Here is a 25,768-nt window from a genome sequence, read left to right as displayed (position 1 = left end):
TCTATCAAACACAACAGTTCTTTTGGCTTAAAATACAATACTTTATTTTAAAGAGGGGTGCAAGAGAAGAAAAGGCTTTTTCAGCCTTGTCTGTGTTTTCTGCCAAATAAAAGAAAAGATTGATAGTGAATTAAAAAAAATCAAATATAACATCGAAAAAAAGACTTTTAAAAAATGTTGACAATAAACTAGTTTAGTTTCAAGGTGCCGACTCATCCGAAAAAAACAACGACAAATCCGGCTCATCCTCTTCCTTGAGTTAATGAAATAATGCATTAACTTGTGCTAAGTTTAGTTTTCGATTTATTCCGCATGTTTCAAAGTCGCTTGTTCAATCCAACCAGTCGACACTCGCTCCCTCACCCACCTCTCTTTAGATAGCGCCTCGCTCGGCAATATATTAAAAGTTTTCGGATGACGTCCGTCCTTCGTGACCTCACAATGGCTCCTGGGTTATGTAGTCTTTCGTGGTGCTTTGGTTCTGAAAACGGACAAGAAATGATGGAAATATGGGCATAAAAAAATGGGCCATGCATCGTTTTAATGCTTATGTATGAGGGCAATAAAACTATAAAACGTAAATGAAATTATTTCCCATTTTACTTGGTCAATTGACTTCAAGTAGAAACTGCCGTGGACTTCAACTGCCGCACTTTGAATTAAAAATTTTTTTTTTTTAAACTTTATTAACAACAAATACAAATGTACAAACCTAGGGCGAGCAATTCACATACAATCAACAAATTTAGAACAAATACAACAAAAATGAATGAATAAATAAAATGGTCAAGGTTATTTTCAACACAAGCTGTATTGTTTGCACAGTCTCTTGGTCCGTATAGCCTTGGGTTTCAAAGATCAACTTAAATTGTCCAAATATAAAGAAAAAAAAAAATCTTAAAACATGAAAATTTGGTCTTTGATTTACATACTTTACACAGTGAATGTGGAATTTTGCCAAAATTACCATAAGATATGATTTATCATATACAGTATGTTTTATCTATTTCTAGTTTTTCAATGTTAGATAAGCAAAACAAAATATGTCTAAAAAGTAATTTCAATGAGGGCTGAACTTTGGAGTTGATAAAATTGTTCAAGTCAACCCAAAATATTTGAGACTATGTACATTCCCAAAACAAATGGGAGACATTTTCCTCTGCATTTGCACAAAAAGAACATAACGTATCAATATTAATTTTAAATTTTATCATTGTTGTTTTTACAGGATAACACCTGTGAAGTGTTTTGAGTGTGATTTCTTATCTTTATTTCTCAATAGATATTTTCTAGACAAAAGCCAAATACTGTAATTTTCGGACAATAAGACGCTACTTTTTTCGATCATTTTGAATCCTGGGGCTTATAGTCCAGTGCAGCTTATTTGTTGATTTATTTGGGTTAATGGGTAATACTTTATTTGACAACGGCATCATAAGACCGTCATAATTATGACATGACACTATCATGGGCATTACTGAATGCTTATGACAGGTGTTCTTAAATGTAATCTGGCAAATGATGTCACTAACTCCATTTATGTCCAGCTCAGATCTTTTACATCCATTCAAAAGTGAGATAGTTTGCCGCATAACCCTAAATGACATCTGTTATAAGCATTCATTAATGCTCATGACGGTTTCATGTCGTAATTATGATTGTCTAATGACAGCCTTATGGCACCACTGTCAAATAAGGTGTTACCAAATACCATAACTAGCAATTAATGAAACAACTGGAACAGTAAATGAAGAAATAATTTGCAAATCTGTAGTGCTGCAATGCATGCTAGGAGGCATGTTGGATGAAAAGAGTGTTGACAGCAGGTGGCAGCAGAGGTTGACTGTCTCCCCAAAGGGAGCAGTGATGGCCAAATGAAACCTCTTGAAGCAATGAAGCTTTGAACCAGTTGGCTGCAAAGCTTCATGGTGGTTCATTTGGTCTTATGTCTTTTGATGTCGCTGTAAAATAAAATGTTACCGGTTAATATCTTTTGGTGTAAATATACCATAATACAGTGAGGACAGCTGCGGCTTATAGTCCAGTGCGGCTTATCTATGAACAAATGCCATTTTCGTGCCAAATTTGAAGGATGCGTCTTATAGTCAGGTGCGCCTTATAGTGCGAAAATTACGGTATGTTTCCATTCAATATTTTCGTATAAATTATTCCAATAATAAATTGCTGTAGGTTTGGAAAGGCAACAGACGGACGGGTGTCTTGCCCTAAAAGGGAAAAAGGGATAGCAAGCTGGCGACACTTCTTGTCTTTGTTTGGCTATGTGTTTGCATGTAGGTGGAATTACTGTATATACATATGTGTAAGCACATTTCAGCCAAGCAAAGCGGCCTCTTCTGACCTTGACCAGGCAAGACAAAACATTCTTTCTTTGTGAACAATAATAATAAGCAAAAGCATTTCTTCATTGCGGGCAGCAATTGATAAAACCAAATATATAACAACAACTTAATACCTATCTCATCAAATATATTTCATGAAGCAATAGCATTTGGTAAGTTATAAAATGCAACAATATGATTCCTTAAATGTATTGAAGTTGACCTGTTGTCAATTCCAAAAAGGGCTCTTACTGCAATCAGTCATGAAAATTCCTATTATAACAATCAATACTTTATTATGAACCTTCATTGGTAAAAGCAAATATTTAATAACCATTTAATAATTATCTTATCACTATCTCCCTTTGAAGAAGTCCTCTCAAACGATTGTTTTAGGGCTTCAGAGCTTAATAATTCACATTTATGACCAATGAACAAGTACTTTGGATCAAAGACTGCACTTTCAAATGAGACCAACCAGCGGCACGTGGGTGACGTAATTACAGCGTGACGAGACTTCACAGATGATATGCGTAAAAATGTCGCCGCCGACTTATTCGGTGTTAAAGGCTTAACCACCTGACCTACAATCCCGCCCAAAGGCATTTTTTAATCAAGAATTTTGTTAACTAGGCATTAAACAACATCATATTTTAAGACTTTTAGCGCAACAATAGAGTGTGAATCAGCAGTGTTGTGATAACAACGGTAGGTAGATATCACAATTCATGTACCATAATTTTGGACTATAAGACGCTACTTTTTTCCTTCATTTTGAATCCTGCGGCTTATAGTCCAGTGCAGTTTATCTATTGACTTATTGGGTTAATAGGAAACACTTTATTTGACAGCGGCGTCATAAGACTGCCATAACACCGTCATAATTAGAGGTGGGAATCTTTTGGCACTTAACGATTCGATTATGATTCAGAGGCTCCGATTCGATTATAAATCGATTATTGATGTTAACACCACAAACCCCCCCGCCCCCCACGCTTTTAATGTTTTGTACATTAGTTTCAAAATTGTTCAAAAATCCTCTCAGGCTAAACAAAACTAATATTTCAGTATCATGTTAACAGTTTAAAACAGTAAATAAAATACTCAAGTCCCATTCTGTATCAGCAGCTTTAAACTACATTCAATCAATTTAATGATGTGAATCAACCGTTAAAGTTGTTAAAATTCTCCCATTATTCCATAATTTGACTTCTGTCTACTTTCGACATGTCCAAGTTTTAAAAATGTTTCATCATTTAAAGATGGATTCAAGGTAGGATTTTGCCGATGTCGGCCACAGTCAGGTATTATTGTTTTTTTTTTATCTAGCGGCACGAGTTGAACATGATATTTACTCTCGATACGTTCCTCATTGCGTCCCGAAGACTGAGCTGACTGTGTTTTAGGTCTGCTTTACCTGGTGTAATTCAATAATCAGAATTTGGATTTTTGTGAATCGTTCTCGAATCTTCCACGGCCGAATCGCGAATAATCTCAGAATCGGAAATTTCGCACGCCTCTAGTCATAATTATGACAAGACAATATCATGGAGAATAATGAATGCATATGACGGATGTCATAAAGTGTCATCCACCAAATGATGTCACTAACTCCATTTATGTCCAACTCTGATCTTTTATATCCGTTCAAAAGTGAGATAATTTGCCGGATGATACAAAATGATATCTGTCATAAGCATTGACTAATGCTCATAGCAGTGTCATGTCATAGTTATGATTGTCTTATGACAGTCTTATGGCACCACTGTCAAAGTGTCATCCATCCATCCATCCATCCATCCATCCATCCATCCATCCATCCATCCATCCATCCATCCATCCATCCATCCATCCATCCATCCATCCATCCATCCATCCATCCATCCATCCATCCATCCATCCATCCATCCATCCATCCATCCATCCATCCATCCATCCATCCATCCATCATCTTCCGCTTACTCCGGGGTCGGGTCGCAGGGGCAGCAGCTTTAACAGGGAAGCCCAGACTTCCCTCTCCCCAGCCACTTCAACCAGCTCCTCCGGCAGGATCCCAAGGCGTTCCCAGGCCAGCCAAGAGACATAGTCTCTCCAGTGTGTCCTGGGTCGTCCCCGGGGCCTCCCGCCGGTGGGACATGCCCGGAAGACCTCTCCAGGGAGGTGTCCAGGAGGCATCCAAACCAGATGCCCAAGCCACCTCAGCTGGCTCCTCTCAACATGGAGGAGTAGCAGCTCAACACCGAGTCCCTCCCGGATGACCGAGCTTCTCACCCTATCTCTAAGGGAGAGCCCGGACACCCTGCGAAGGAAACTCATCTCGGTCACTTGTATCCGGGATCTTGTTCTTTCGGTCACGACCCACAGCTCGTGACCATAGGTGAGGGTAGGAATGTAGATCGACTGGTAAATCGAGAGCTTTGCCTTTCAGCTCAGCTCCTTCTTCACCACTACGGACCGGTGCAGCGTCCGCATTACTGCAGACGCTGCACCGATCCGCCTGTCGATCTCTCGCTCCCTCCTACCCTGACTCGTGAACAAGACCCCAAGATACTTGAACTCCTCCACTTGGGGCAGGATCTCATCCCTGACCCGGAGAGGGCACGCCACCCTTTTCCGACTGAGGACCATGGTCTTGGATTTGGAGGTGCTGATCTTCATCCTAACCGCTTCACACTCGGCCACGAACCGTTCCAGTGAGAGTTGGAGGTCATGGCTTGATGAAGCCAACAGCACCACATCATCAGCAAAAAGCAGAGATTCAATGCTGAGGTCACCAAACCGGGCTCCCTCAACGCTTCGGCTGTGCCTAGAAATTCTGTCCAGAAGAGTTATGAACAAAATCGGTGACAAAGGGCAGCCTTGGCGGAGTCCAGCCCTCACTGGGAACGAATTCGACTTACTGCCGGCAATGCGGACCAAACTCTGACATCAGTCGTACAAGGACCGAGCAGCCCATACCAAGGGGCTCGATACCCCATACTCCCGGAGCACCCCCCACAGGACTCCCCGAGGCACACGGTCGAACGCCTTCTCTAGATCCACAAAACACATGTAGACTGGTTGGGCGAACGCCCATGCACCCTCGAGGACCCCACAGAGGGTGTAGAGCTGGTCCACTGTTCCACGGCTGGGACGGAAACCACACTGCTCCTCCTAAATCCAAAATTCGACTTCCCGACGGACCATCCTCTCCAGCACCCCTGAATAGACTTTACCGGGGAGGCTGAGGAGTGTGATCCCTCCATAATTGGAACACACCCTCCGGTCCGCCTTCTTAAAAAGGGGAACCACCACCCCGGTCTGCCAATCCAGAGGCACTGTCCCTGATGTCCACGCGATGTTCTAGAGGCGTGTCAGCCACGACAGCCCCACAACAGCCAGAGCCTTTAGGAACTCCGGGCGGATCTCATCGACCCCCGGGGCCTTGCCACCGAGGAGCTTTCCAAGCACCTCAGTGACTTCAACCCCAGAAATCGGAGAGCCCACTTCGTAGTCCCCAGACTCTGCTCTCTCAAAGTGTCACCAAATACCGTAATTTTCGGACTACAAGGCGCGACTGACAATAAGCCGCCACCCACCAAATTTGACACGAAAATGATATTTGTTCATAGATAAGCAGCACGTGACTATAAGCAACAGCTGTCTTCACTGTATATGTGCATTTATACCAAAAGATTAACCGGTAACGCATTATATACAGTGGCATCATAATACTGTCATAAGACCAAATGAACTAACATGAAGCTTTGAACCAATTGGCTGCAAAGCTTCATTGCTTCAAGAAGCTTCTTTTGGCCATCACTGCTCCCTTGGGGGAGACAGTCAATCTCTGCTGCCACCTGCTTTCAACACTGTTGTCATCCAACATGCCTCCTAGCATGCATTGCAGCACTACAGATGTAAATAACAATCAAAATTCATGTTCTGTGCTAATTATTTATTCAGTTATTGTTCCAGTTGTTTCATTAATTGCTAGTTATGGTATTTGGTATCACTTTATATGACAGTGGTGCCATAAGACTGTCATAAGACAATCATAATCATAAGATGACACTGTCATGAGCATTAATGAATGCTTATGACAGATGTCATTTAATGTCATCAGGCGAATTATCTCACATTTGAATGGATGTAAAATATACAAACATGAAGTTAGTGACATAAATTGCCGGATGACACTGAGTAACATCTGTCATAAGCAATTATGACGGACTTATGACAGTCTTATGACACCACTGTCAAACAAAGTGTTACCTATTAACCCAAATATATCAACAAATAAACTGCACTAGACTATAAGCCGCAGGATTCAAAATGAGGGAAAAAAGTAGCGGCTTATAGTCTGAAAATTACGGTACCATAAGTCGTAATAATGAAACAACTGGAACAGTAACTGAATAAATAATTAGCACGGAACATGAATTTTGATTGTCGTTTACATCAGTAGCGCTGCAATGCGTGAGGAGGCATGTTGGACGACAACAGTGTTGACAGCAGGTGGCAGCAGAGGTTGACTGTTACCTCAAGGGAGCAGTGATGGCTAAATGACGCTTCTTGAAGCAATGAAGATGTGCAACCAATTGGTTCAAAGGTTCATTGTGGCTCATTTGGTCTTATTATGCCGCTGTCAAATGTCGGATAATGTCTTTTGGTGTAAATACCCCATAATACAGCTGCGTCTTATAGTCCAGTTTTTGTGTCAAATTTGGTGGATGGCGACTTATAGTTAGGTGCCCCTTATAGTCCGAAAATTACGGTAATTGGGTTATGAATCTTATCATTTGGAATTATTTTATAAACATACTAACAGGTACACTGACATACACAGGCATAGCGCAATGAAAATAGAAATATTTTTGGCACAATCAAATGTGTATATTCAACCAATAAAGAGTGGACAAACACGTATTGACTTTACCAGGGATTTATTACTTCGAACTGACAGTTAGCGCCGCGCATAACACTGCAATCAGCCAGTTTTGTTGTTTCGGCACATGTGCCGTTAGAGAATCGATTAGTTTTCCCCGAGACAGATATGTCGTCATTTCAACGCTTTTGATCTGTAGCCAGTAACTTGAATTTGTCTACAGAAAAGATTTGTAGTCATCAGAAAGAGATGTGTATTCACGCACCCGCAAAAAAAATCCCCGTCAGAATATGGTGGTTACAGATAGGAATGCCTAAATATGAAAACGAATGTGTAAATATGAATACAACGTTTTTAAAAACGAACACAAATGTGTGAATATGAGTAGAACGCTTCCATACATTGTGTTTTAATGACGTCATCACTAAAGTTGTCCCGATCGATTGGGATCACGTCATTTTCAAAGTATCGGAATCGGCAAAAAAATATCGGACATGCCTTTTTTTGGCTGTGTATCAAATACTTGTTCTCCCCACTGTATATATTTTTTAATTAAATCGTTTTCTAATTGTATTTAACGTTACAGACAAAATGTCTTACACTCATCCAGAGTCTTTAGTTTTGGCTTAAAGTAGGGCTATCAAATTTATCGCATTAACGGTGGTAATTATTTTTTAATAATTAATCACGTTAAAATATTTAACTCAATTAACGCACGCGCTGCAAGACCCACTCAAGCATTGTCGCGTTCAATCTATAATGGCGCCGATTTACCTATATATAGGGCTAAATGCAGCGTAAAATGAGTAGAGTGAGTTTTGGCAGTCTTTGGAGCCTTTTTTAAATTGGCTTAAGCCTTAAAATCCCTCTCTCAACATTTAGAAAAGTCGGGGGAAAGCAATGACAGGAAGAAAGGTAGTAGTTGATCTTTTTCTTAACACCCTATGTTATTTCCCAACACAGAGAAGATATATCAATTGGTGCCAATACGCACAGTCATGGTTGCACTTCCCATCATGCATTTGGGCATGGCTATAGTATCATTTACTGAAAGCTCAACAAATACACTAGATGGCAATATTTAGTCACAATATATAAAGTCACATTTATCCTTTAAGAATTACAAGTCTTTCTATCCGTGGATCCCTCTCACAGAAAGAATGTTAATAATGTAAATGCCATCTTGAGGATTTATTGTCATAATAAACAAATACAGTACTTATGTACTGTATGTTGAATGTATATATTCGTCCGAGTTTTATTAATTTTTTTTCATAATGCATTGCCAAAATGTATATGATCGGGAAAAATTATCGGGAATGATTGGAATTGAATCAGGAGGGGAAAAAAAGCAATCGGATCGGGAAATATCGGGATCGGCAGATACTCAAACTAAAACGATCGGGATCGGATCGGGATAAAAAAAAACATGAACGGAACAACCCTAGTCATCACAATAGGACTAAAGTTCTTCACACAATTCGATGGTAAACTTTCGGTCTTTAAAACATTTCAACCGAAATGGCATTTTTAGCTATTTTTGGCTGATAGTTTTCGGCGCCAAATTTTTGGACGCATCTCTACACGAAACAATGTCTCATGCGGCTCAAAATGAAACCGCATATTTTTTCCCACTATTTTGTTGCATGGATACTTTTTAAAACCACACTACGCACTGAATCCACGAAACCGCAAGGGATCACTGTACTCGTCTTTTACAAGTTTTGCACAAAGTAAAGACGCGGTGGTAGTCCATAAAATATATCAATGGTTTTCTTGTGTCTTGCAGGTTTCAGAAAATATTTTGGTGTTGAGCGGCAGGAGCCAGAATCTCCTGGCGTTAAAGAGGATGTTGAGCTACCCCAAATCAAAGAGGAGGAGCCAAAGCCTTGTCAACAGAAGCAACTTCCAATCAAGAAGGAGGAGGAAGAGATACCATGCGTTAAAGAAGAGCAAGAGATGGAGCACATCACCGAGTCGAATGGTGAGACCTTAAAAAGTGAAGATGGTCTGAGAGAGGTCAGCAGAGGAGCGGAGCCTCTGAAGGGCAACAGCAGCAACTCAACAGAAGGATCTCAAGCAGACATTTTCATTGCTCCGTCAGACAGAAATGGCGCCACATCACACTCACCTTACAATGATGATGGTCATAAGAAGTCTCACCGTGATGACAAACTCTGCAAATGCTCTCAGTGTGGAAAAACCTTTGCTAATATGCAAGCTTGCCGTATGCATATGAGGAGGCACACTGGTGAAAAACCTTTTGTTTGCTCAGTTTGTGGTCAAGGATTCGCTCAAAAGCAATACTTAAAAAGTCACACAAGAACCCACACTGGTGAAAAACCTTTTTCCTGCTCAGTTTGTGGTCAAGGTTTCGCTCAAAAGCAATACTTAAAAAGTCACACAAGAACCCACACTGGGGAAAAACCTTTTTCCTGCTCAGTTTGTGGTCAAGGTTTCGCTCGAAAGCAATGCTTAAAAAGTCACACAAGAACCCACACTGGTGAAAAACCTTTTTCGTGCCCAGTTTGTGGTCAGAGATTCCGTCACAAGATCACCCTAAGACAACACACACGAACCCACTCTGGTGAAAAACGTTATTCCTGCTCAGTTTGTGATCAAAGATTTCGTAACAAGTGCACCTTAAAACAACACACAAGAACCCACACTGGCGAAAAACCTTTTTCCTGCTCAGTTTGTGGTCAAAGATTCCGTCAAAAGAGCACCTTAATACAACACACACGAACCCACTCTGGTGAAAAACCTTATTCCTGCTCAGTTTGTGATCAAAGATTTCGTAACAAGTGCACCTTAAAACAACACACAAGAACCCACACTGGCGAAAAACCTTTTTCCTGCTCAATTTGTGGTCAAAGATTCCGTCAAAAGACCTCCTTAATACAACACACAAGAACCCACACTGGCGAAAAACCTTTTTTCTGCTCAGTTTGTGGTCAAAGATTCGCTCGGAGGAATCAGATCAAGAGACACGTGTGCGTGTGTGTTGGTGTGAGAAACAGTGGCCATTGACTGTTTTCCTGGCTTCATCAGAGTTTTTGCATGCAGGACGATGGTATTCCGTAGCACTTCCTTAAATCCTGTTGAGGATTGGCACTTTCGGTGCCTTGCTTTGTTCAATTCTTGTATAATTTACATCCACCCTATTGAAAACAAATATGTCGTGTGTGTGCCTTCTCAGTTGTTTTCTTTTCATTTCAGCACATGATTCAGCTGGATGGGCGGGGATGTGCAACACACCTATGGCACATTAGGAGCGCTTATTGTTTAAAAACTCCTGTCACCATATGCGAGTGTCGGACTATTGCCTAGTTTGATTTACTTTACTTCTTAACTTTGTTTTTGCCTTTTCTGGCCATCGACGCCTTTCCCTTGGTTCTCTCGCCGACTCCGTTCGTGCCTCTTTTTGTTTGTATTTTGTCTCGCATGTTCTGTTGTGCTCTCCCTTGCTTTTTTTTTGTAATAAATTCTACACAACCTTCCTCGTATGTAGGACCAGGAGTGCAAACATTCAATAAATAAATACACAATTAAATAAATAATTAAAAGTGTCATTAAAATGCTTTTATTTCAATATTTATTTATTTCAATATTTATTTCAATTTTTATTTATTGATTTCAATTTATATTTATTTGTTTCAATTTATATTTATTTATTTCGATTTATATTTATTTATTTCAATTTATATTTATTTATTTCGATTTTTATTTATTTATTTCAATTTACATTTATTTCAAAATTTATTTCGATTTTTATTTATTTATTTAAATTTTTATTCATTTATTTCAACTTTATTTATTTCAGTTTTTATTTATTTATTTCAATATTTATTTCAATTTTTATTTATTGATTTCAATTTATATTTATTTGTTTCAATTTATATTTATTTATTTCGATTTATATTTATTTATTTCAATTTATATTTATTCATTTCGATTTTTATTTATTTATTTCAATTTACATTTATTTATTTCAAAATTTATTTCAATTTTTATTTATTTATTTTAATTTTTATTCATTTATTTCAACTTTATTTCAGTTTTTATTTATTTATTTCAATTTTTATTTATTTATTTCATAATTTATTTATTTATTTCACGTTTTATTTATTTCATTCTTGCACTCTGGAGGTGCAAACATGAAATAATTTTATCTGTCACGTTTGCTCGTCAAAATTTCTAACGTCTGATTGGTTGCTCAGCAAAGCACGTCTTAACTAGTCGATCTCAGATAATAGATTGACGCCTGAGGCATTGGCTAATTTTTATGTACACCCGATACATAAGGTGGCAGTGTTGATACGTATAATCTGAAAAATAATTGCTCCCTCAAAATCACAAAGACGACGAAGATTAGTAGCGTGGTCAGTGTAGCGGTAGTAGGCTTTGACGCATTTCGCGTGTTGTCCAAGCAAAACATACATATGTCCAAAATGTGCACAGAGCTGCTCAGAGAAGCAACAAATTTAATCGAGGACACTCTGAGGCAGGGGCGGACTGGGACTAAAAAGCAGCCCTGGACTTTGACTCAGCCCAGCCCACAAGATACGCTATACGAAGGGAAACAGACCCCGTAGGGGTGTCCGGGGGCATACCGCCAAACCCTCGGGGAGAATTTTTTTTTTTTTTTTTACATTTTATTGTAAAATGCATCAATTTCTTGCACTTTAAGAGAAAATGAAGAAAATATGTCTAGACTGTCACTGTCTGACTTGGGGCGCTCAAAGTACTGCAAGGCTGAACTGGAGTTGGGTTCATTTTCTGTACTAGCTCTATGATAGACCTGAATAAACAAATGAAAATGTATTCTTCAAAGCAAGTTTTATGTATTTGGGCAAATTCCACATTCTGAAACTGTCAATGATTATGATGATGATGAGAATAAATTCATTCATTCATTCATTCATGTATCCAATTGATTATAATATATCTCTATATATCTCTGTCTATAAAACGATTTCATTGTTTATGCCATAATTCAGTGGTCTCCAAACTATTCCACATAGAGCCGCAGCGGGCACAGGATTTCATTCCAACAAAACAAGACAACACCTCTGCACCAATCTGGTGTCTTACAATTGTAATCAATTGATTGCAGTCAGGTGCTGCTTGTTTTAGCAGAAACTTCATTGGTTAAACTGTCGGTACTCGATCGGTTGAAAGAAAAACCAGGCCCCGCAGTGGCCCTTGAGGACCGGTTTGGAGACCCCTGCCATAATTAATCTTGCCATACAAATAATAAATTTCAATGAAAATATAAAAAACATTTCAAGACAAATCCTGTATACATAACCTTCATTGGAAAGTATTAACCAGAAAACAAAACGATATATAAATGATTAAAAATATATATCAATTTAACTACCTAAACTTTAAAGTAAAACCATTCATTTTATTAATATTTTGTTATATTTCTTCTGAATTAATATTGCTGCTGCGTGTGCATACGTTGTTTTACAGCTATAATATTTTTTCTTAGGAGAGTGATAGTAGGACGAGCATATTATAACTTGACACGATTGCAAACGGGTACATCGACTAGCTGGCACTAACCCTTTAATTGTCATTTATTTCATTTAAAATGTACCTACCTTGTGGATAACAATTGCCAGTATACCGAGCAAGTGACCCTCTTCATCCCTTTTTACTTGCTCTGCGCTTGTCTGGGGAACTTCCCTCTCGAACTTCCACCAGCTTATCATTACCTCCTCCCTCTATTTTTCTCCCTCCCTGCACCGGCTGCACGTCAGAGCGGCTGCCCCCTCTCACCATCGCCGGGGCTGGGCTGCTGTTACCCAACATGGCCGTTGCAGCCAGACTGCTGCTTGCGAAAATATTTGTCAATTTATGACATTTCAATGCTTTGCTCTCCAGTTTCTTTAATTTTTTTCTTCCTAACCTTCTCCGCGCCACCCTTCTCTTTTCTTTTTTTGCCACCACCACCCATATTGGGCATTAACGCTCGTCGCCATTTTGCTTCCACAAGGAACCAATGAAGGCAACTTTGTGCTTCTTTCGTTCTTCTATCGGACTGGCGATGAACAGCCAGGCGCATTGCTGCCACCTGTCGGATTGGATGCAAACTGTAGATAATCAGAGGCTAGGGGGGACAAAAACAGTGATCTATAATGAATGGCGGCCGCCGGCCGTCCAGGGCACCGGCCGTTCTGTGATCCTCCAGAACCCACAGATTACCAGTCCGCCCCTGCTCTGAGGAGAACTCCACCAGCAGCCCATAGTGGAGTCCAGTCTGTGGCTTCTACATCGCGCGGGACAGCGCCTTTAAACGGGCTGATGTCTGCATACGGGAAACTCTAGTATAACTCAGAAGTGGAACGGTCCTTGGATATTTACCAGATTTTATTTATTTTTTTTTTTTAATCAAGTTTTGAAATAAGGCTAAATGACAGAAATAACTAGCAGTTTTTTAAGTAGTTTTACTCTGAACTCCGACATCATTTTTACATGATAATGATTTAGTTTGGGTCTAGGGGTGCTCCAGTGTCTCTCTAAAGTGGACCCGTTATCGAATAGGTCACCGTTTTTTCCCCCATATATTTAATTAAGGGACTAGTATGGGGTTATATTGCTGACACTATTCTGAAGCCAGCGCATTGCATTACCGTAATGCACATAATGCAAACAATAATCCAAATGAGGGGCGGCTGGTTTGACTTCGTTTTTACGAGTGGAGGCTGGCTTGACCGCAGTTCTAAACTATCGAAAACTCTTTGATCACCACACACCAAGGTTGTGGGATGGTTGGGACCTGTTGGGGGGGGGGGGGGGGGGGGCTCACGGCTGCCTCCTCACCACAGGCCCCGCCATCCCTGCACCTTTTTTAAATGCACCACACACATCATACTCCACAGGAGAGCTCCGGCAAAGGGCGGTGGGACGGGCGGCTGGACAGAAACTCCATGCTGCGGTCCCACTGCCCCAAGCCAAGCTCTCCTATTTTAATGCATACATTGCACTACCCTCCCCTCACACCCCCATCACGGTGCTGGGTGATGGCTGCCAGTCGGGAACCTGGCAGCCACAGTAATAGGGTGGTAGGTGGGTCCCACACTTTTTCTATATGGCGTGGCTCCCGGGGTGTGGCCTCCCCTCTGCCTCGGCTGCCGGCCACGGGAGTGGGTTGGGGGGTCGGGTCTCCGATCTTACATCGCCCCGTGGCAGTTCCTGGGCGTTCTCCTGCCTCCGCCTTCCCCTCTCTTCTCTGGCTGGGCATCCGCCCTGTGCTCCGTCGCGGGTCGCTGGCTGGGCGCCGGTGTATCAGCAGGGTGTCGCCTGCACCGGCGGGGGACCCTGCCTTCCCTGGGGCTTGGTGGGCCGCTGGGGGTCCCGCGGCGTGCCGTGCCGGTTGGGGGGCTGTGGCTGTGGCTCGTGGCCCGGGTGGGCGGGCGGGGGTGGGTGTAGGCGTGGGGTTGGTGATGCGTCCCCTCCTGCCATCCCTGAGGGCCGGTTGATGGGCACGCGGGTGGCCCGGGGGACCACCCTGGGTCCCGGGGGGGGACGGTGGCTCCTTTGCTGGGCGGCGGGAGGAGGGATGGGCTGCGCATGGCCCCCCCGCCCCCCCGGGCTGGCTGGGTGGGGGCCATGGCCCTGGGTTGGCGCCCGCGCGGTTTCTCCGCCCGTCTGCGTGGCTGTCGCGCGCCCGGTGGGGCTTGCGTGCTGCTGGATGTGGTAGGGCATGCTCGGATAGGGGGTTCCGGTGCCGGGATTGGCGATGCGGCGGCGTAGGGTTGGTCGCCAACGGGCTTACACTCATAAGAGATTCACACGATTACTGGGTTCTAGATCACAGAACTGATTTGTGTACACTCTACCCCTTTCAATCACTTAGCTTATAGTCTTATAGACACCCCCACCCCCATTCTCCTCTTTCACTGGCCAATTGGCCCCCACATGGTGTAAACCGGAAATACATCTCGCTGACGATAGCACCAGCATATTAGTAACTAGTTTAGATGTTCAATGTATTTCTTGTTGTTTGTGTATGTGTTTCTTTTCTTTCTTCTCTTGTATTTCTTTTCTTCTGTCCCCCCATAATCCCTTCCTGTTCGCTGCTTTGTCATAATAAAAAGGTATTTTGAATGATCACAATGGGAGTATGTCAGACTCTCCATGTGAAACATTAAAACTGTTCAGAATCCGGGCACTTAGACTTCCATTCTCTGTGTCAAACAGCTGAACAGGACAGGTTTAAAAATAAATAAATAAATAAAAAAAAAAAGAAAACTCTTCGATCAACAACTTGATCTGACAGAGCCGATATGATGCCAATAACGTTAATTAATTACTCTGTTTTGTAGGACACGTACTCAGGGTCCAAATGTCCTGCTTCAATTTGTTCTGAGAAATCTAACATGTACCAAGAGAGCTTTATGCAAAATCTCAGATAATGCCGCCATGTTGGGAAGAAATAGGATGAAGCAATCGCTTATTACTCGATCAACTCAAACCCCGCCTAGTTCACGCCCGCCCACCGAGTTTGATGAGCCAATGACAGATAAAATTATTTCATACGGCCACACGGGGAACAAGAGTGCAAGAATGAAATAAATAAAAAGTGAAATAAATGAAAATTGAAATAAATGAATAAAAATTGAAATAAATAAATAAAAATTGAAATACATTTTGAAATAAATAAATATAAAATGAAATAAATAAATAAAAATTGAAATAAATAAATAAAAGTTGAAATAAAAGAATAAAAATTGAAATAAATAAATAAAAATCGAAATAAATTTTGAAATAAATAAATATAAATTGAAATAAATAAATAAAAATTGAAATAAATAAATATGAATCGAAATAAATAAAATATAAATTGAAATAAATAATAAAAAATTGAAATAAATAAATATAAATCGAAATAAATAAATCAAAATTGAAATAAATAAATATAAATTGAAATAAATTAATAAAAATTGAAATAAATGTTGAAATAAATTAATAAAAATTGGAATAAATATTGAAATAAATTAATAAAAATTGAAATAAATATTGAAATAAAAGCATTTTAATGACACTTTTAATTATTTATTTAATTGTGTATTTATTTATTTTTTTTTAGAATTTTTGCACTCCTGGTCCTCCATATCCTCGTCTGTGTTGGATTCATATTACACGGCTCGCCTTTTCATTACAAAGTTAAGTGGCATTATTTATATAATTCACTCCCTTTCAAACTACACTTTTCACATTTAATATTTGAAACAGCAGTCCTCAAATTCCAAAAATTCAAAATCATTCATAAATATTGTCATTAAATAAATATGGAAAATTAAAATATGTTGTTCAATCATAGACTTCATAATGTATTGACGGGGTGCGAGGCAGATTCATAGGGGGCCTATCCAGGGGTGAAAAGTGGCTAGAATTTCTTGCCAGAACTGATTGGTTCCAGCGTCCCAGTGACGTTCATTAGCTTAAGCAGCTTAGAAAATGAATTAATAGGTTTCATATATGCATTAGGCTGCTGCATTACACTGGAACAAGGGATAAATGAGAAACTGATTTCCATTCAAAATAGTATTTTTTTCACTGATATACAAAATTCCATCTAACACGCCATCTAATTTTTATATTTCCTCAAATTTAAAAGCAAAACCTTAATTTTAACAATGGAAGAACATAGGATATACTTTAAAATTGAAGATAATATACTGTAAACACTGGCTTTTTTTTTTTTTTTTTTTTTTTTTTTTTAATAATAAAGATAAGTAAAATACATAAAAAAAATAAAAAAAAAGTGCAAATGACGTATTATGCACAGTGAAATGGAATACAGTGGGGCAAATAAGTATTTATTCAACCACTAATTGTGCAAGTTCTCCCACTTGAAAATATTAGCAAGGCCTGTAATTGTCAACATGGGTAAACCTCAACCATGAGAGACAGAATGTGGAAAAAAAAAAAAAAAAAAATCACATTGTTTGATTTTTAAAGAATTTATTTGCAAATCATGGTGGAAAATAAGTATTTGTTCAATACCAAAAGTTCATCTCAATACTTTGTTATGTACCCTTTGTTGGCAATAACGGAGGCCAAATGTTTTCTGTAACTCTTCACAAGCTTTTCACACACTATTGCTGGTATTTGGCCCATTCCTCTGAGCAGATCTCCTCTAGAGCAGTGATGTTTTGGGGCTGTCGTTGGGCAACACGGACTTTCAACTCCCTCCACAGATTTTCTATGGGGTTGAGATCTGGAGACTGGCTAGGCCACTCCAGGACCTTGAAATGCTTCTTACGAAGCCACTCCTTTGTTGCCCTGGCTGTGTTTTTGGGATCATTGTCATGCTGAAAGACCCAGTCACGTCTCATCTTCAATACCCTTGCTGACGGAAGGAGATTTTCACTCAAAATCTCTTGATACATGGCCCCATTCATTCTATCCTTTACACAGATCAATCGTCCTGGTCCCTTTGCAGAAAAACAACCCCAAAGCATGATGTTTCCACCCCCATGCTTCACAGTGGGTATGGTGTTCATCGGATGCAATTCAGTATTCTTTCTCCTCCAAACACGAGAACTTGTGTTTCAGTTCTATTTTGGTTTCATCTGACCATAACACATTCTCCCAGCCCTCTTCTGGATCATCCAAATGCTAAGTCACTGTGGTGGCCTCCCTTAGTACAACAAAGAGCTTTTTCCGTTGAAAATTCTTGTGAATAAATGCTTAAATCCTTGAATTCATTATAGATATGGACGAAAAGAGTGTCGATTCTAGGTTAAAAGCAAAAAACCGGGCAGTTAGCAGTTATTTTACATAAATATTGCGAAGTGTAATGCCAATGCTGTAGCGGTTAATTTCTCCCATTGATTTGTTTCACAACATTTGGAATTGCATGCATGGTACGAAAAATATAATAATTACCTTGAATCCTCGAACAAATCACTCCTGAGACAATCCTTCCTGTTTGTATGAGGCACAGCTTTCATACTTTTTTTTGTGGCCAGTAGGGAAAGGTTAGTTGCAGATTTAGACTGTAGAGTCCAGAAAGTAAATCTATCTTCAGTGTCTTCAAATAGGTCGGATATGTTACGTAGCCATAATATTATTTGTTGTTGCTGTTGAGCTTCCACCGTGCAGAGCGATGTTGGTTATTGGTGTGCAATTTATTTCAGTGTTGTGAAAAAGGGGCGTTAAACCTAGGCTTGTTGGACCGTTTAGTTTTCAAAAGTGTCCGTGTGTCATTGCACCGTCTAGCTGCAGGGATTTGTATTATTATGCATGGGCTCTTTTATTTCTAATATAAAAACTCCAACACACACTTTAGGTGAAATAGAACGCTGTCTTTGTAGTTGCCTAGTAGTAGTACATAAACTATCCAGCATGCGTGTCCTCTGCCTTCGTGCACGCCTTGTATGGAGAAAACACGCAAGCAGGACAAATTTTGACCGAAACGGCTGGTTTATGATGGGAAAAACTAAAATAAATCCACAGCACCCCCTGTTGTGTGTGACTTCCAGCGCCCCGTACCAACCCCACTGATGAAAATATCTCGACTCTGCTTCGAACTTTAAAGTGCTTGAACCTTACCGCCAGGGCCGGCCCAGGCCATTTGGGGGCCCTAAGCAAAATAATGCAAAGGGGCCCATATTTTTGGCCCACCATTTTGTCACAGTGTACTGTGAAACCCCTACATGCAATCCAACCCATACGTCCATATTTTGTATATTAATCAGATTTTGTTGCACTGCATACTTCAAACTTCTCACCTCAAATTATTGTCAGTACTTATAGTAGATAACGCCAAACCTTTTTCTAAAAGAGGAAAGAAGTTAAGGAAGAACTTTTATTTTTTTAAGCTTGTAATCAAGTATCAAAACTTACAAAAGTCAAATAAAGCGAACTGTAGTAAACAAAATAAAATATAAATTAAACAATCGCCAGATTGGGGGCCCCCTAGTGGTCAGGGGCTCTATGCAGCTGCATAGTCTGCGTGTAGGCTGGGCCGGCCCTGCTCACCGCCCTTGTTTTGTTTTATTCATGATTAATATCTTGTTTTTATTAAGTCCACTACATTTAAATGTACTTTTCATATTTTATCCTGATATTCAGAGATGGTTAGAGTAGCCAAAATTTTTTATCAAGTAAGTGTAGTGTTACTTCTAAATAATATACAGTGTATCACAAAAGTGAGTACACCCCTGGCATTTCTGCAGATATTTAAGTATATCTTTCATAGGACACCACAGACAAAATGACACTTCGACACAATGAGAAGTAGTCTGTGTGCAGCTTATACAGTATAATACAGTTCATTTATTGTCCACTCAAAATAACTCAAAATATAGCCATTCATTTCTAAACCCTTGGCAACAAAAGTGAGTACACCCCTTGGAAACGACGTACATCCCTAAATGTCCACATTGAGTAATGCTTGTCATTTTCCCTCCAAAATGTCATGTGACTCGTTACAGGAGTGCTGTCAGTATTGCTGCAGAGATTGAAGAGGTGGGGGGTCAGCCTGTTAGTGCTCAGACTATACGCCGCACTCTACATCAAATTGGTGTGCATGGCTGTCACCCCAGCAGGATTCCTCTTCTGAAGACGGTACACAAGAAAGCCCGCAGTGTGCTGAATATATGTCAACAAAGCACATGGATTACTGGAACCATGTCCTATAGTCTGATGAGACGGGCGGGCTTTCTTGTGTACCGTCTTCAGAAGAGGCTTCCTCCTGAGGTGACAGCCATGCACACCAATTTGATAATAATATAATTATAATTATAATAATTATATTTTTCGTACCATGCATGCATTTTGAAACTTTGTGAAAAAAAATCAATGGGAGAAATGAGCCGTTACTGCATTGTCATCATGGTTCGCAATATTTACGTAAAATAAATGCTAACTGCACGTTTTTTTTTTTCTGCTTTTAACCAGGAATCGAGACTATTTTACGTCCATATCTACAAAGAAGTCGGGGATTTAAGTATTTAGTCACAAGAATTTTCATCGCAAAAAGCTCTTTGTTGTACTAAGGAGGCCACCACAGTGACTTAAAGACTAGCAGCACATTCGATATATTTACTAAAAATAAATGCTAACTGCATGGTTTTTTTTTTTTTTTTGCTTTTAACCAAGAATCGAGACTGTTTTACATCCATATCTATAAATAATTCAGGGATTTAAGCATTTATTCACAAGAATTTTCAACAGAAAATGCTCTTTGTCTGTGTTTCCACTCGGTCAGCTTTGACGGAGATAGGCCCCCTATGAATCGGCCCCACGCCCTGTGTCCTGTTAATACTTTATGAAGTCTATGGATGATTGAAAGACGTGAAGGTTTGATCTTGCCAGAGACGCTGAGAAGCTGAAACTTAAAAGCACCACATATGTCAATAATTGTTTGCCTTGTTAAATAGTTGCTGTGGCAACTCATTGTGTGTAAGTGAGCAACTTGAGCGGTGGTGGTGGTGGTGCATACTATCCTCATCAAAATATGAAAACCTATAAATGTTTAGGTGGTTTTAGTTAAAGCAGACACCATTTTCTTATCTGTGTGATTTTGACAAAGATCACATTTGATGGTGAGTTTATGCAGAAATGTGAGAAATTCCAAAAAGTTCACATACTTTTTCATTCCACTTTACCTTCAGCCTGTAACAATGACCGGCAATTGAGAAGTTTTTGTGTGTCCGATGGTCAACTGGAGCCAATGGATATTGATTTTGAGGATCAAAGTGTACTGTCACTCTGTTTGTTTGTGGGTTGGAATTCAATATGAACAGGAGCTAATGTTTGTTGGTCCAATACTGTTGTCAAATTAATCCAAAGTGTCCAGTGTGTGATTTTTTTTTCTGGTGAAACTTTCCTTTTTTTCTCAACGAGGATGCAAAAAAAACGTATTCATGTTGCATGTTTTTTTTTCATTGGTGTCGTCAGGTGAACTATGTCCTCTTGTGTGGCAAAATCAAAAGGAAAAAACCCCTACGCAGCTGTTAAAGTAGACCCAGACAGTGATTACATCACACCAGGTACTCTTGACCTGGAGCAGCTCTTCTGGACTGGCACCAGTGTTGAATACGCACACGTCAACCAAGTCTGGCCTAATGTGTTCATCGGTGATGAGTAAGTAAAGATGCACAAGCCAATACCTAAACAAAACATATGGGGGGAAAGGGGTGGGATTCAAACCAGAGAAATGACAAATGCATTAACCAAAATGTATTCTTTGGGAACAGGAAGACCGCTTTGGAGCGACCTGGTCTAAAGGAACTCGGTGTTACGCATGTGCTGAATGCTGCAGAAGGGAAGTACAATAACGTGCTGACCGGTGCAGTTTACTACTCTGACTCGGACATCCAATATTTTGGGGTGGAGGCTGACGATAAACCCACATTTGACATCTCCCAGTTCTTTTGGCGGACCACAGAGTTCATCAGAGAGGCCTTGAGCCACCCTCAGAGTACGTCAGTAGGGTTGCCAACTGTCCCTTGAAAAACAGAGCCGTCCGGTATTCAGAAACAAAAGCACGCGGCTTATTGAGATTTCAAGGGATGCATTTTGCAAGGCCGTAGGCTTGGTCTCAACATTGGTAGCAATGTGATAACTGCATAACCTGCATGTACACTTTTTGCTGGGGACGGGACATTAATAAGACCAAACCAATTAGCAGCCGAACGGGGGTCACGGCTACATCTCTCACGAATGTAAACCAAATTAATTGATAGCTTAAATGATCAATGCAAAATAAATCTGTATTGACTTATAGTAACTTTCATGTGTATTGGTTCAGGTGATACAACGTTCGATTCAAACATTTGTTTTCAAAAACTACTAAAGAGACATTTTAAAGTGCAAGTCCCTTTATTTAAAAAAACGGGGAGCTATCTAAGAATGGATCCACTTCTTGGGGGGAATTGGAGCACCCCCAGACTCAAACTAAAGTACTGTAATCTACAGTGGGGTAAATACAGTGCCTTGCAAAAGTATTTGGCCCCCTTGAACCTTGCAACCTTTCGCCACATTTCAGGCTTAAAACATAAAGATATAAAATTTTAATTTTTTTGTCAAGAATCAACAACAAGTGGGAAACAATCGTGAAGTGGAACAAAATTTATTGGATAATTTAAACTTTTTTAACAAATAAAAAACTGAAAAGTGGGGCGTGCAATATTATTCGGCCCCCTTGCATTAATACTTTGTAGCGCCACCTTTTGCTCCAATTACAGCTGCAAGTCGCTTGAGGTATGTTTCTATCAGTTTTGCACATCGAGAGACTGACATTCTTGCCCACTCTTCCTTGCAAAACAGCTCGAGCTCAGTGAGGTTGGATGGAGAGTGTTTGTGAAGCAGTCCTTCAGCTCTTTCCACAGATTCTCGATTGGATTCAGGTCTGGACTTTGACTTGGCCATTCTAACACCTGGATACGTTTATTTTGTAGATTTGGCTTTATGTTTTGGATCATTGTCCTGTTGGAAGATAAATCTCCGTCCCAGTCTCAGGTCTTGTGCAGATACCAACAGGTTTTCTTCCAGAATGTTCCTGTATTTGGCTGCATCCATCTTCCCGTCAATTTTAACCATCTTCCCTGTCCCTGCTGAAGAAAAGCAGGCCCAAATCATGATGCTGCCACCACCATGTTTGACAGTGGGGATGGTGTGTTCAGGGTGATGAGCTGTGTTGCTTTTACGCCAAACATAACGTTTTGTATTGTGGCCAAAAAGTTCAATTTTGGTTTCATCGAACCAGAGCACCTTCTTCCACATGTTTGGTGTGTCTCCCAGGTGGCTTGTGGCAAACTTTAAACGAGACTTTTTATGGATATCTTTGAGAAATGGCTTTCTTCTTGCCACTCTTCCATAAAGGCCAGGTTTGTGCAGTGTACGACTGATTGTTGGCCTATGGACAGACTCTCCCACCTCAGCTGTAGATCTCTGCAGTTCATCCAGAGTGATCATGGGCCTCTTGGCTGCATCTCTGATCAGTTTTCTCCTTGTTTGAGAAGAAAGTTTGGAAGGACGGCCGGGTCTTGGTAGATTTGCAGTGGTCTGATGCTCCTTCCATTTCAATATGATGGCTTGCACAGTGCTCCTTGAGATGTTTAAAGCTTGGGAAATCTTTTTGTATCCAAATCCGGCTTTAAACTTCTCCACAACAGTATCTCGGACCTGCCTGGTGTGTTCCTTGGTTTTCATAATGATCTCTGCACTTTAACCCTTGTGCAGTATTGCGCCAAATCCTGGCGTTTTGCTTTGTTACTCATCATATTATCATATATAAAGCATATCAAAAAATAAGCTAGAGGGCTGAAAATTGTCAAAAAATGTCAAAACATGTTTACCTTCAAAATGGCACCATCCACAATTTCAAAATTGGTATTGTCATTATTATATGTGGGAGGCCTACTTTTTTGTGACGCAGAGAGTATTACGCCAACTTTCGTCCCCATTGACTCCCATTATAAATCCCAATTTCTCATGTTTTTTGATGCACTGCCACCTGGTGTGTGAAAGTGCATTTCCCACGATTACACAATTTATGGCTTCAGCGGGGTGTCAACTGACACGAGATTGTAACGGATCCTGGATGAATATCTTAAAAACAAAAAATCCAGCAGGGGACACTAGACTATTATTTATCATTTTTCTTGATTGATCCCTCATTGTCAAACGCATTTACTTACTACCAAAAAAACAAGTTTTCATGTTGAGCTTTGATCGAACGGGCCAGTGTGTGGACTCACGAACACTTGTGTGTGAGTGGGTGTGTGCACGCGCGTGTGAGGGTGGGGGTGTGCACGCGCGTATGTGGGTATGTGTGTGTGTGTGTGTGCGCGCGCACTTTGCCTGTTCAATGGGACAGTATGAGTTGACTTTTGTGACGTTTGACTTTATGACGCGACTGTGGGAGAAATCGTGTGCGTTTGTACATGCACGCGCACTCTCACGTCACCGAGCGTGTGCGTATGTGTGTGCTTGTACTTTTGCGTGCAGAGGTCTGCAGAAGGCGGCTTTGAATGCACTTCAAAGCACCTTGTCTGCAGGGCGCAAAAAGGTGTTTGATGTGACACATTTTGAGAATTCAAAATGCAGTTGTTTATTGAATCTCAACTCTTATTGGTAGAATGTTTTACTTTTTCCTCCTCCCATTGGCTCAGTGAATGGTCACGTTTGTAAACAACTTTATATGGGGTCCAACGGCTCAAACGCCATTTTACTCCCTGTGACTGCTGGTGAGCAGAGATGGCGAGAATATTTTTTCTTGAGGAGGCAAGAAAAATGGTGTTGGAGGAGGAATGTCCCACAGACTCAATGGATGAAAAGGATGATGTGTCACAAGACTATGATGAAGATTTTGAGCCACTTGTAGGAGAGGAGGAAGAGGATGATGATTAGGATTTTGAGGAGGTTACAGCAGAAGCAGCAGAGGAGCAACAACAACAGAATCAGGTCAGCACTCCATGGCTTGCCAAAAACCAAGAAATTGTGTGGTCCTCTACAAATGAAGTTTCGAGGCACTTCAACCTGCCCCCTATTCTATTGCCTGGTCCAACGCTTTTTGCAATTGCCAGGATCAGTAGCCCCGAGACTACTGTCAATCTGTTTTGCCCGGACGACATTATCCAGCAGATTGTCTAAAAAAAAAAGCCCAAGATTATTTTGGACTACGATCTGTGTAAAGCGGCAGTCGATCACTTGGACCAGGTAAGCATATGTTATGTCTTTTTCAAAACTTTGCATCAAAGCTCTCTGGTCATCTGACATCATCTGATGTGTTTTTTTGTGTGTGTTATTTGCAGGCATCTGCCACATATTCTTGCTGCTGGAGGACATTACGATGGCCAATGTCCATACCATATCATATGCTGGATCTGTCTCTCTTCAATGCATTCACCCTCTTTACTCATGTGGACCCCGCAGTGGTGGCCACGCCACAAAGCCAGAAATGTGGGCAATGTGGCCTTTGCATTAACCGACTACGGGCATCAAACATTAGCTGCAAATGTGGCATTTTCTTTAGCCAAAAACATGGCCAAAAAGTGTGCAAATTGTTTTTTTTTTTTAAAAAAAAGCTCACTGGTTGTTTGTTGTTCTAGTTGAGTTGTTTGTTGTTCTAGTTCAGTAGTTTGTTGTTGTGCATTTGAGTTATATAGATTCTGTTAATTCAAAATTCTTTTAGTTGTTGTGACTTGTTGACTGTTATTCTGATGCCAGTGAATATTTTTAGTGGTTGAAGGTAAAAAAAAAACAATATTCAGAAATGACTTAGTTGTCACACTTCCAAGAGTGACTTTTGGCTCCAATACTGCAAGAGGGGTAAAAATTTTCCATTTCATTTTCAGATGTCACAAGTAAAAAAATATTCAGAAATGACTTAGTTACACACCCTCAAGAGGGCGCAAGGCTTCATCCCCAATACTGCGAGAGGGGTAAAAATTTTGAAATTGCCATTGTCTAAAAATGTTGAGTTCCTCAAATAAATTTTGATGTTATAATTTATTAACATATTCAAAGCTCTAATGACCTGATATCAAATATTCCTACTTGGATTTGTTTTTATATATTACATACAACATTG

General features: G+C 40.3%; 1 protein-coding gene and 1 long non-coding RNA gene across 6 annotated transcripts in view; both read left to right on the top strand.

The window, feature by feature from the left end:
* The window catches only part of LOC130922881 (dual specificity phosphatase 29-like), a 112,515-nt gene that overhangs the window by 79,476 nt on the left and 7,271 nt on the right, over window positions 1-25,768 (top strand). For 3 of the 5 annotated variants that reach the window (XM_057848113.1, XM_057848112.1, XM_057848111.1), the window contains one exon: window positions 8,996-10,734. In XM_057848113.1, the coding sequence (XP_057704096.1) occupies window positions 9,166-10,236 (1,071 nt within the window). In that variant the 5' untranslated portion in view covers window positions 8,996-9,165 and the 3' untranslated portion in view covers window positions 10,237-10,734. Of the gene's footprint in view, window positions 1-8,995; window positions 10,735-21,129; window positions 21,316-21,428; window positions 21,653-25,768 lie in introns of those variants that run through there. The other 2 variants (XM_057848114.1, XM_057848115.1) reach the window with 2 other exon arrangements.
* On the top strand, window positions 23,405-25,689 carry LOC130922883 (uncharacterized). Its single transcript, XR_009064605.1, has 2 exons — window positions 23,405-24,894; window positions 24,990-25,689. It is a non-coding gene; the product is annotated as an uncharacterized LOC130922883 (long non-coding RNA).

Source organism: Corythoichthys intestinalis, chromosome 10 (genome assembly GCF_030265065.1).
Source record: "Corythoichthys intestinalis isolate RoL2023-P3 chromosome 10, ASM3026506v1, whole genome shotgun sequence".
Taxonomy (NCBI): Eukaryota; Metazoa; Chordata; class Actinopteri; order Syngnathiformes; family Syngnathidae; genus Corythoichthys; species Corythoichthys intestinalis.
This window is presented reverse-complemented; position numbering and strand designations above follow the sequence as displayed.